Source organism: Macrobrachium rosenbergii, chromosome 6 (genome assembly GCF_040412425.1).
Source record: "Macrobrachium rosenbergii isolate ZJJX-2024 chromosome 6, ASM4041242v1, whole genome shotgun sequence".
In the NCBI taxonomy this organism is placed as follows: Eukaryota; Metazoa; Arthropoda; class Malacostraca; order Decapoda; family Palaemonidae; genus Macrobrachium; species Macrobrachium rosenbergii.
The window spans coordinates 46,709,012-46,721,511 of NC_089746.1; the positions used below are offsets into that span (position 1 = coordinate 46,709,012).

At 38.3% G+C, this 12,500-nt stretch overlaps 1 protein-coding gene across 3 annotated transcripts in view; it reads right to left on the bottom strand.

Moving 5' to 3' along the window:
* Window positions 1-12,500, bottom strand: part of LOC136839512 (T-cell leukemia homeobox protein 3-like) — a 148,602-nt gene that overhangs the window by 64,776 nt on the left and 71,326 nt on the right. For all 3 annotated transcript variants that reach the window (XM_067105688.1, XM_067105686.1, XM_067105687.1), the window contains one exon: window positions 11,570-11,703. In XM_067105688.1, coding sequence (XP_066961789.1) covers window positions 11,570-11,703 — 134 coding nt within the window. The remainder of the gene's footprint in view (window positions 1-11,569; window positions 11,704-12,500) is intronic.

A 12,500-nucleotide genomic window follows, 5' to 3' on the forward strand; every position in this document is an offset into this window, starting at 1 on the left:
TTTAGTAGATACAGATAACCAAATACTTCATACGTACAGTGATTGTGTTTGTGTGTGTTGTGTGTGTGTGTATATATATATATATATATATATATATATATATATATATATATATATATATATATATATATATATATATATATATATATACTATACCTAGACTACGTGACCCGTTGGGTCACTTAATGTTGAAAATTTCGGGCCAGTTAGGGCTGCATGTTATTGTGATGAAAAAGTAGCATTTCCATACCTTAGAATATACATTATGGCATCTTGACACCGTTCCATCATATATCCGCGAAATGGTGAAAATTTATATTTACAGATGAGTAGTTTAATTCATTAAATTAATATATTTGAAATCCAGTGAATTCCACATAACATTAACGAAAGCATCAAATATTATCATTACAGGACAACATTTTTATTTACTACATTTTTAACAAAAGGTCCATTTTTAACAAGGTCAAACAAAGTTTAACAGTCATTTTTTCATTTCCCTTACAAACTGTAGTGTGTGTGTGTGTGTACTCACTAATAATAATAAGAATAGCATAGCAGCATTATTAGTAATAATATTAATAAACGTGCTCGTATGCTTTTCTAAGCTATATTGATTAAGTACGAGAAATTATAAGGAAGTTATTAAATGAACGATTTGATACTCTCTGGCAACAAACAGCACAGAAAGCAGTTTCATAATTTATATAACATATTAGTTGCAAATAATTCTTACATGACTTAAAACAACAACAGGTATTTTACTGAACATGACGGAGCTAAATTAACCCTACTAATAACAGTCAGCAAAAGTCTACGGGCAGCACCAGCCCCTATTAGCTTCTGGTGTGCAAACAAACAAACGTTTCAGAGTTTTAGTATTATATATTATATATATATATATATATATATATATATATATATATATATATATATATATATATATATATACATACACACACACAATCACTCTGCAGGGTTACCTACACAGGACCCACTCTGGAAGATTGCCTACACGGGACCCACTCTGAAGGGTTACCCACACGGGACCCACTTGGGAGGGTTACCTGCACAGGACTTACTTTGGAGGGTTACCTACACAGGACCCACTCTTGAGGGTTACCTACACAGGACCCACTCGGGAGGTTACCTACACAGGACACACTTTGGAGGGTTAGCTACACGGGACCCACTCAGGAGTGATACACGGGACCCACTCTGGAGGGTTACCTACAAAGGACCCACTCTGGGGTTACCTACAAAGGACCCGCTCTGGAGGGCTACCTACACGGGACCCACTCTGGAGGGTTACCTATACGGTACCCACTCGGAAGGGTTGCATAACTGGGCAACGTGGACCGTCGTGTGATTTCGTGCGGTATTTGCGGTCAGAGCGGTGCGATCGAGTGGTCTGGTTAAGAATATCGTAAAGGTTTATTGACAGATGATGGCCGTTTGGCGTCTAAGAACAATCCTGTCTTCTCTGAAGTGAATTAGCCATTGGAAAGAATAATTCTTTTATGCAGTAACAGTTAAAACACCTCTTCGTTTATAATTACTTCATAATTACCGTCAATATATTTTACTAATGATTTTCTTTAATGATCTTCGACCAAATGTAGACCACACGCGAAATTCTAATCGCAATTGCTTACACAGAAATAAGAGGGGCAAGCTGTCATTGAAATACGATTAATCATGGGATTCATATTGCGTGGCATTATCTATGAATGAATGAATGACATTTACGATGTGTCAGTGTGCATGGTATGACGGAGTAGTGATTAAACGTGGCGTTTATGAACCACTAGTCCACCAACCCTTTATGAAGAAGCCTGATTCCGATGGCACGAGTGAAGTGTGACTGGTGACCACGAGTCGCTTGTGTGAAGGGTGATTGCAGATGCATAGTGTGACTATGTATGATATACGTCATGACAGGTGTCATGTGTGAAGTGTTATTTTTTTAATATCTAAGAACTCAATATGTAAAATATGTGAACGAATATGTCAAGATATGTATGGAGTTCTATTGCATATTTTCAAAATGAATCAGAAAGGTGTATATTTTATATAAATAAATGATTAAAAAAAATAGGTAGCATTTTTGAGGCCTTAACATGAAGTGATTTCGCGGAAGATGTTTAATGAATGGACCGGAATGTAGATAAAAATAAGCTAGAAGGAGTGTTCGTAGTATGATTTTGCATCACTACATAAAATAATTTTAAGTGGAGCTCTCTCTCTCTCTCTCTCTCTCTCTCTCTCTCTCTCTCTCTCTCTCTCTCTCTCTCTCTCTCTCTCTCTCCACACGCGCACACACACGACAACAAAAACATAACGTCCATAGTTCAGTTTTAATTGAACTCTTACTTCTCCCTTCTTTTTCACAAAAGTGCTGCTATTATCATTAGCAGTCAGTTAAAAATAAAGATTAAATTGATATTGTTTTCTACTCGTTGGTAATTAAATTAATTCAAGGATGCTGTTTTAAATAAACAAGATTGTTTATTTTGGTCACATCAGCCCAAACAATCCATAGTGTTAATTTTTTATATATAAAATAAAACTCATTAACTGCATAATAATTGTAGTTAAAGGTGCATTTCATATGAATATTCAAATAGTTTATGAAAAACTAATCAAAAGAGATAGGTTCCAGTGATTCACTGATCACAAATTCCAACTTTTGCCGTTGTATAATTTCATGAAATATGCTTTCACCCCAGGTCTTGTGTAGTGAAATACAGTAACCTTTTCTTCTCCGTACTTTCATGAAATACGCCCCTCCCATGAAGGTATCTCAGGTATATCACGACCCTTTGATTTTTATGAAATACAATATTCCCTCAGTCTTATTTCATGAAGTACTTTTGTATTTTTTATCCTTAGCTCACGAAATTAATAGTATTTTCCACATTTACCTTGCGAAATAGAAAGTTTCCTCCAGTTGTTTAATTCAGTGTGATATCTCATCGGCGCGTATTTCATGAAATTCCACATTTTCTCACCTCACGTCTCATTGCATATGACTCTCCGTCGATCACGTATCGGGAAATAATTTATACTTTTCCCCTTGGTAAAACATCTGGATACGAAATCCCCTGTCATGAAATCCTTAGGATATTTCATGAAATTCCTGCAGCTCTATTTTTCCCGTGACGAAATCCTCTTTCCCATAAACCCCAGGCTTATTTCACGAAATTACTGCAGCTGTATTTTTCCTGTGAGGAAGCCCCCTTTCTTATAATCCTCAGACTTATTTCATGAAATTCCTGCAGCTGTATTTTTCCAGTGGAAATCCTCTTTCCTATAATCCTCAGGCTTATTTCACGAAATTCCTGCAGCTGCATTTTTTCCGTGACGAAATCCTCCTTCCTATAATCCTCAGGTTTGTCTCACGAAATACCTACAGCTGTAGTTTTTCCGTGAAAAGTCTTATTTCTTATAATCCTCAGCTTTATTTCACGAAATTCCTGCAGCTGTATTTTTTCCGTGACTAAATCCCCTTTCCTAAACTCCTCAGATTTATTTCACGAAATTCCTACAGTTGTAGTTTTACCCGTAACGAAATCCTCTTCTTACAATCCTCAGGCTTATTTCATGAAATTCCTGCAGATGCATTTTTCGAAATCCTCTTTCTTTTAGAGGCTTCGAAATCCATTTTTTCCCTTCCTATAATCCTCAGGTTTGTCTCACGAAATTCCTGCAGCTGTAGTTTTTCCTTGACAAAATCTTATTTCTTATAATCCTCAGCTTTATTTCACGAAATTCCTGCAGCCGCATTTTTTCCGTGACGAAATCCTCTTTCCTATAATCCTCAGATTTATTTCACGAAATTCCTGCAGCTGTATTTTACCCGTAACGAAATCCTCTTTCTTACAATCCTCAGGCTTATTTCACGAAATTCCTGCAGATGTATTTTTCCCGTAACGAAATCCTCTTTCTTTTAATCCTCAGGCTTCACGAAATTCCTACAGCTGCATTTTTTCCGTGACGAAATTCTCTTTAGTATAATCCTCAGGCTTATTTCACGAAATTCCTGCAGCTGTATTTTCCCAGTGACGTAATCCTCTTTCGTATAATCCTCAGGCTTATTTCATGAAATATCCAACATCCGCTTTCATATTGTCTCTGGACACTGTATTGTTCTCGTGCCTGTTTCACGAAATGCATTCAGAAGGCCAGGGTTTAATTGATATGGTACTTACTTCTCAGCAGTAATATTGCCCCTCAGTTACTTCGTGAAAGATATCACTTCGGCTTGCTTCAGGATATTATTCAGGAAAGGACTATCCTTCCAAGACGGATGTGATATTCTGGACGTATATCTTATGTAAAATTATTTCTTTGGTAAGTCCTTTCTGCTTATTTCAAGAGTAGAATAAAACCCCTCTTTACAAGATGTGATAATTTGATCACTTTGGGTAGTCGTTTTCAATAAGAATGTATATATTTTATAAGTTACATTGTCAAATCATTCATTCTGCGCGTCGGTGACCATAGCAGTTGCAACGCCAGTAGGTAGCCACAAATCAAACGCTCAGTCAATCAGTCAACCCCTTCAGACGAAGGCGCCATTTTAGGCGAATCTCTGCGGTATTCAATTCTTAAGCTGAGCGCCTAACTCTTACCTCCACGTACACCCCCTACCGACTTCCCCCGACCCCCAGTCCATTCACAACTAACCCCTGATAAATCAAGAAACTATAATCGCTTTTAATCTGAATACATTGGCATTAAATACTTCAAAACTGCCGTCGGTAGTCCGCTAAGTATCATCGTCAGTTTTAACTCTTCGCTGGGTGGCTGATGTGTGATGTATCGTCCATTGAAGGAATTGATGGTCGGGAAAAGCGCTTTACCCGTATTTGTGACCTTTAACTCAAGAGCTTAATGGCCAAATATATTAGGGTTTTAATTTGGGTGTTGGTTGTAAAGACGGAATGGCACGCACGTCTTTGCATGCGGACTTGTACAATGATGTGCATTATTATGTTTATGTGATTTTGCTTGTACGTTTGTGTGTGCGTGTACTAATATAATGTTTATGTATACCAGTGTACACAGTCATTATATATACACAGCACACACACATACACACACATATATATGTGTATGTATGTATGTGTATACACACATACGTTCATATAAATTATACGTGTGCACATGTGTATACATAATTATAGTTATATTAACGTTAGTGTATATATAATTTCTAGTATGTAAGCGAGAGTAGCCGAGAATTTTATTTCTATATTATCGTAACTGACAGTGTCTGGTTTATTCGTTATGTTTCAGTGGACACAAATCCCATCCCGGGCATCGGTGTCATCTCGTCCCAAGTTGGTTTTGGTTATCAGATTGTTAAATTACTCCAGACCTTTACTGTATAATGACTTTCATTACTTAGTGTGAATTAACACGAGCAATTATCATTGTTTTATCTGAGTGAGTCAGTTAGAGGAGAAAGAAGATTACCTCTCCGTACGAAAGGAAAGCATCTGCCTTGTGTCGTTTTCTTCCTTTGATAAAGTGGCCTTATAACTTCACTGTTTAATACTAAACTCTTCGTACATGCAGCAGGCGTGTTAAATATACTGACGTCAAGAACGAATACTTCAGTCACTCAGCTGACGTCAGAAATGTACTTCAATAAGTCAACTGCTGCTTCTTCCTCTTGTTCTTTCTTCAGCAGCTATTGCTATTGTCTGCTGTTACAGGCCGCGTTCGTATGCTGAGAGAGCAAATAGCCACGGTCTGCCTGGGCAAGAAGTGCGTGAATTGCACATGTTTGAAGAGCAGTTGTTATCGTGATACGTGGCGGCTGTCCATCATCCGAATGGTTGTCACATGTAAGCTTTAGGGGAGGGGGTTAGTACGACTGTCTCAGCTCATAGGGGAGGGTGGGGTAGAGGGAAAAGAGGGTGGGGGTTCCAGGGACTAATCTGGAACCCAAACTCACTGACGTGGTCCATCTTATGAGGTTTTATGACTTGAGCGACACGCGAGGTTCATTGACAGGTGTGCCCCGATGTATGCCTTTGAATGTATATAACTCGAAGATTAAAGCGACAGAGAGAGAGAGAGAGAGAGAGAGAGAGAGAGAGAGAGAGAGAGAGAGAGAGAGAGAGAGAGAGGCTTAAATCAGAGTAAGACACATAAGGAGGACCTCTCTCTCAGATGTGCAAATGGGTATATGAATGTACACGCAAGAGTAATCGCGTATTTTTTTTTTTTTTAACCTCTGATGAAGATATAATAATAAAAAAAAAATCATAAAAGCCTTGGGTACAAATTTTCTTTCCGTATGTATTTTTATTAGTAGGATTCATCTTCCAAAAAGACAAAAAAATGTCAAGTAACATGAACTGCTGTGCTATCGTTGCCTTGCCTGGGGAAGGAAGTTCAGTTAATCCATGAGATTCCTCAATTAAATGTTCGGGTCCCCGTTCCTTTTTATGCTCCGGGAATCACGCAAGAAGTTCCCCGGCAAATGACAGGTTCTCATGATTAAATCCTTTTTAGAAACCTCGGTTTAACATTGAGTGATGGGCCCCTTCCACGAACTGTTCCGAGGAGGAAGGTGTGTGTGTGTGTGTGTGTGTGTGTGTTTGCCGGTGCGACACACGATAAGAATAGTCGCAGCGACTGCGATCAAACGGAATCTGCGACTACGTTCGCCGATGGGTCCTTTGGCGTTGGCCCAGTGTGCTTTGTCTGTTGCTTAGGACGAATGCGCAGAGGTTTGCGAATTAAGAGATCTAATATGTTCGTTTTACTCTATGCTGTATTTTATGATTCTTGGGTGTGTACGTGTGTGTGTTCTAATCTGCTCGAGAGCTTTTGTTTATTTCACTTAGTGACAATTAACATTAAAACACGCACAAACACTTATCTCTCTCTCTCTCTCTCTCTCTCTCTCTCTCTCTCTCTCTCTCTCTCTCTCTATATATATATATATATATATATATATATATATATATATATATATATATATATATATATATATATATATATATATATATACACATATATATATATATATATACATATATATATATATATTTATTTATATATATATATATATATATATATATATTTATATATATATATATATATATATATATATATATATATATATATATATATATATAATGTATAATATATAAAGCTTAAGCAAACGCGGTCCCCACCCCACCTTCCCAGTGGATTGAACTAGGAGCGCCATCAAATAATTGTCAATGATCAGTCACATCTTGTCACCGGGAATGATGGAGGACCCTTTCATCCTTTTGGTAATTTTGATCCTTCACTGCGGCAGGACTCATCAGCTATCGATGAAATGCCGATGAAAATAATGTCCATCAATTAATCATAAGTCAACGAGGTTACGATATCCCAGGTTGAGGATAATTATCGTTCATCGGGAATCGATGTCTGCTGTGTCGACGCTATGAATGTTGTGGCCAAGTTGTCATTCCTACTGTCACTGTTTATTAGGCTTTCGGAGAAAACAATGGCGTATTCTATTTTCATATTGACCGACAGGTGTTGTTTTGCTGCTGCCCATAGAAGGCGGATGATTGGAAGTAATGTTTGACGTAACATTGCCTGTATGCGCACACACACACACACACACACTATTTAGATATATATATATATATATATATATATATATATATATATATATATATATATATATATATATATTATATATATATATATGTATATATGTGTGTATATATATACATATGTATTTTTATGTGTGTAAATACACACACATATATATTGTTTGTGTATGTCTGTGTATGTAAGCGTGTGTGAACATTCTGAGCCTCTCAGTACGAATATATCCGTGCTCAGCCATCTTGGAAATACACCATTGCATACAGTTTCATCCGACTGCACTATCGAAATCCATTCGACATAACTTAGGGAGCGAGCATTCCCGGTTGCCTGGATTATCCCCGACATAAAAATCCATTACGAACCTCCCTAAAAAAAAAAAAAAAAATCCCTTCTCCCACGTTACACTACCCCCACGAACTATTTTCAATTAACAGGCTCTGGAAACCAACAAATTCCCATTAAGTTTTAAACTTCCCGGAACTTGTCGCCCGGTTTAGAGACCCCTTGCCATTACTGCGACTGGGGAAGATGGATACTATATCTGGAGTGCTCTGAAGGAGGGGGAGGAGGCTAGGACGACGACGATTCTTGGGTCTGGTATAGGCTTACGTAGGGGCGTTGGTGTGTCTTCATCCTTAACTAGATTTTAAGTTTTGTGGGGAAGCCAAGTGGCGACATTTATGGTGAAGGGGTGCATGGGCCAAAAAGGTGGTTCTCAACCTTTTTGGCCCATGGACCCCTTCACCATATGTCAGAAAGTCATTCGCCCCGCCTTTCCAAAATTTTCTGCCTCAAAAGGTGCATTCCATATACTATGCATATAAAGCTAAAAATCCTTGGTCACACTTCCTCCCTAGGGGCGAATCCCCTCCCCCCCCACCCCGTTGAGAACCACTGAGTTAGATAATGGTAACCAAGCAAGATTTTTTTTTTTTTTTTTTGAGGTTTGCAAAGGCTTTCAAAACGCTTTCGTTCCTACGACATAGACTAGATATGAGTTTTGGTCAGGTATGTGGCATCATTCCTTTCTCAGCATAATAATCGAGTGATATTTGAGGGTTGCGAGGAGTAATCATTCCCCAGGGTGAATCCTCATTACAGAAAATAATTACAAACTTCTCTTTTAGATTCCTTGACTTATAAATATAGATCTCGGTGACTGAAGGTAAAACAGAAGCTGGAATTAAAAACTTGCACGAAAATGACAGATGATATCAAATCAGAATTGGACTGAATCGATGCAATTTTAATAAAAATTCTTCTTGGACGTGAGAGGTAATATTACTCTTATAAAAATTCCGAAATAGCCAAATTGGATTTTGCTGGCGAATCCAATAACTGCGAATGACTTCCAAATAACTTCCAAATATAGAAGTCCGGTTCTCTATTAGCAGTGCTCACGCCAAGACTTTCCAGATAAGCAGTATATCTTTGAATGAGACTGACGAAACACTTTCGAATTTCATCAGGTCATAGTTTTTCGTCTCCGGGACCAGCAATTATCTTCTGCAGGAGAAGAATTGGTCTGTAAGTGATTCCTAGGACTAAACATCATCAAGCATTTACAGTTATCGATTCAGGAAACAAGTTGCCATCCCAAATACAGGCTCGATCTTGCCTGGAGATGCAGATGAGAACTTTCTCAATAGAACAGTTTCATTTCCTTGTTGTAGAATAGAATAGAATATAGAATTTAGGCCAAAGGCCAAGCGCTGGGACCTATCATGTCATTCAGCGCTGAAAGGAAAATTGATAGTAAGAAGGCTGTAAAAGTGTAACGGGAGGAAAACCTCGCAGCTGCACCAGGAAACAATTGTTAGAGAGGGTGGAAAGTCAGATGGAAAAAAAAGAATATGAACGGATGTACAGTAAAAGAAATGAGAGGGATTGCAGCTAAGGGTCGAAGGGACGTTGCAAAGACCCTAAAGTAATGCCTCAATCAGCAGACGACGTTTCCTCCGAAGACTCCGCGTTGCCTCTGATACTGCAAAGCCGACGCCATGTACCTAATCTAAATGAATTGGATTGGTATATGTTCTGCAACCCATGCAAGAAGTAGGCGCCTTCTAAATAAGAAAGCCCGGGTCTCTGTCACCTTCTCAGACCTTACCAAATAAGCGCCAGCTCCCGGAACCTTGCGCCTTGAGCGGGTGCTGTCTTAATTCAAGATATAATCTTGGCCTAATTACACCTCGTATCCTCCAGTGCCGGATTCATTTATTTCCATTTATGTTTCAACTGTATATTCCTCGGAAGAGAAATGCTCCAACGAAGCAGAGGAATCGATGCGCTCTTATTTCTCTTCTGGAAGAGAGATGGGAGATAGTGGATGGTAGTGACAGACAACTGGATACAAACTTCTGTTTGTAATCTGTCTGTTTTTTACTTTAATTTTCGAGGTTTGTTTCATGTTTACATCATTGACACCTTCTATGGCAATCTAACGTAGTTTTTATGATATATATATATATATATATATATATATATATATATATATATATATATATATATATATATATATATATATATATTTATTTTTTTTTTTTTTTTTTTTTTTAAAGGTTCCCATGTTTTGCTAAGCTACTAATTTAGCTAGTTTTTTCTAGCTGTATTTGAGAATTTAGCATAAATCAGCAGTAAACGTGTTCCTTTTGGTAATCTTCAAATAAAATATAAAATCTCTCTCTCTCTCTCTCTCTCTCTCTCTCTCTCTCTCTCTCTCTCTCTCTCTCTCTCTCTCTCTCTCTCTCTCTTGTGAACCTATATTCTATGTTTTTCTCATAACACGACCTGACGCCCTTATAAAATTAAGAAATTACCAAACAATCAAGAAAACGAAGAAAAAATCTTTGTGCGCGCTGCACCTTGCAAAATGCAATCCTTGCATCCTGAAGGAAATATAATATTATGGACACCCCAAACTGAATTTGTACAACAATAATTTCCCTCCCAGGTAAGAATTATGTATGTAGCTAAATGAGACACAGGCCCTGTATGCGCGCACCTCTCTAAACAGAGTAATATGATTCACTGGCAATAAAAAAAAAAAGATGGAGAGAGAGAGAGAGTGAGTGTGTGAGAAAAAATGTTAATCATATTCTCGGGACTAATTTCCCTTCTCCATCATTTGCGGAGATCAAGAGAACAAAAGTGAGTAGGTATTCCCTTCTGGCTCCCCGAAACTCCGTCTGCCTTTTCGCGCCCAAAAGGCTCTGATCTTTACGCGCGCCAAAATAGCATTATCTTTTCCCGCCAAAACCGGCCTCAGTTGGGAGATCACTAGCGTAAAAGTGAGGGAGCATAATTGATGCGAGAAACGAGGTTTTCGAGTTAATTTGACTGTGACGATAATTACTGCCATCTAGATCAATTAAGCCCATGTTTTATCGTCCCTTAATTAGATTAGTCTGGAAGAGAGTTAGAAGTAAATTGCCTCTTGTTATCTCCGCTTAGTGTTTTTGTCCTTAAGGTGAGGTATCTCGCCGTACGGATCTCGGAACCCCTGATATGGAGGGAGCTTAAACAGCTTATCGGCTTTTAGGAGGAGTCATGATGAACGCGCCATCATGAGCGCATCACAATTTCGCTCTTTCTTAATTCGGACTGGAACTTAGGACTTGATAAGCAGGTCCGACTTCTTCCTTTCTTAGGAGGGTCGTGGCGTCGAGATAATGCTTCATTTCTCAGATAGTCTTCTAACTCGGCAGATAAGACGAAACGGGGGAAGTTCACAGTAATTCGAGACTTCAAAGTGGCGTCTTCTCTAAACATTTATTTCTCCGTGAGATTTCTTCGTTAATCAAGAAATACAGCGACAGGGTTCTAGAAAAAAAAAAAAAACTTCCTTACGGAAACGAGAGCTGCGCGAGATTAACAAATGTAACAAAAAAAAAACTAAATAAAAAAAGGACCGTAATCACACGGGTAAGGGACTGACCTCCACTTGGTTCTCCTATTCTGGAACCAGGTCTTGACCTGGGCGTCGGTCATCTTGAGCTGTTTGGCTAAGGCTGCCCTCTCACTCGATGCCAGGTACTTCTGCTTGTTGAACCTCTTCTCCAACTCGTTCACCTGTTAGTAAACAAAATGCGAGAAATGAAATTTGATAAGGTCGTGGAGCAGCGGGGAAGCTGCTATAATTTTTGTTGCTTTTGTTATTTTTGTATTTCAAAGAAAGATATTGAAATCTGTTAACGAAATGTAACTCTCTCTCTCTCTCTCTCTCTCTCTCTCTCTCTCTCTAACATTGAAATTGAAGACATCTCTCTCTCAATAACATTGAAATTGCAGATTATAGAATCTCTCTCTCTCTCTCTCTCTCTCTCTCTCTCTCTCTCTCTCTCTCTCTCTCTCTCTCTCTGCCATAACATTAAAACTGTAGATTATAGAAATATATAAAGTAAACTTTCTCAGCATGAATGTTATAATCATTATCCAATCGAGTTGGTTTGAAGATTACGCTATTCTTCTTTTGGGGATAAATGTAAATCACATGAATAAAGCAATATCAAGACTAACATACAACACCTAAATAAAAACCAACCGTTAAATTTACTCGAAACATCAACACGAAACAACGAAAAATAACAACAACAAAAAAGCGACGGTGAGATACAAGATCACACAACAATCAAGGTCCTTTCTTAATCCGATCGTCCTCTTGGATAAAACAGAGAGAGAGAGAGAGAGAGAGAGAGAGAGAGAGAGAGAGAGAGAGAGAGAGAATTATCTCTCGGCCTGCCTCTTCAGCAACCAACATTCGGGGATAACCTTTCAAACTACACCTTAAGTAGGGGGTTTGATAAAGGCCTTGCTCACGTCACCCATTGTTTACAATCTGGTAACTTTAAGTGTGGTTAAGTTGATCA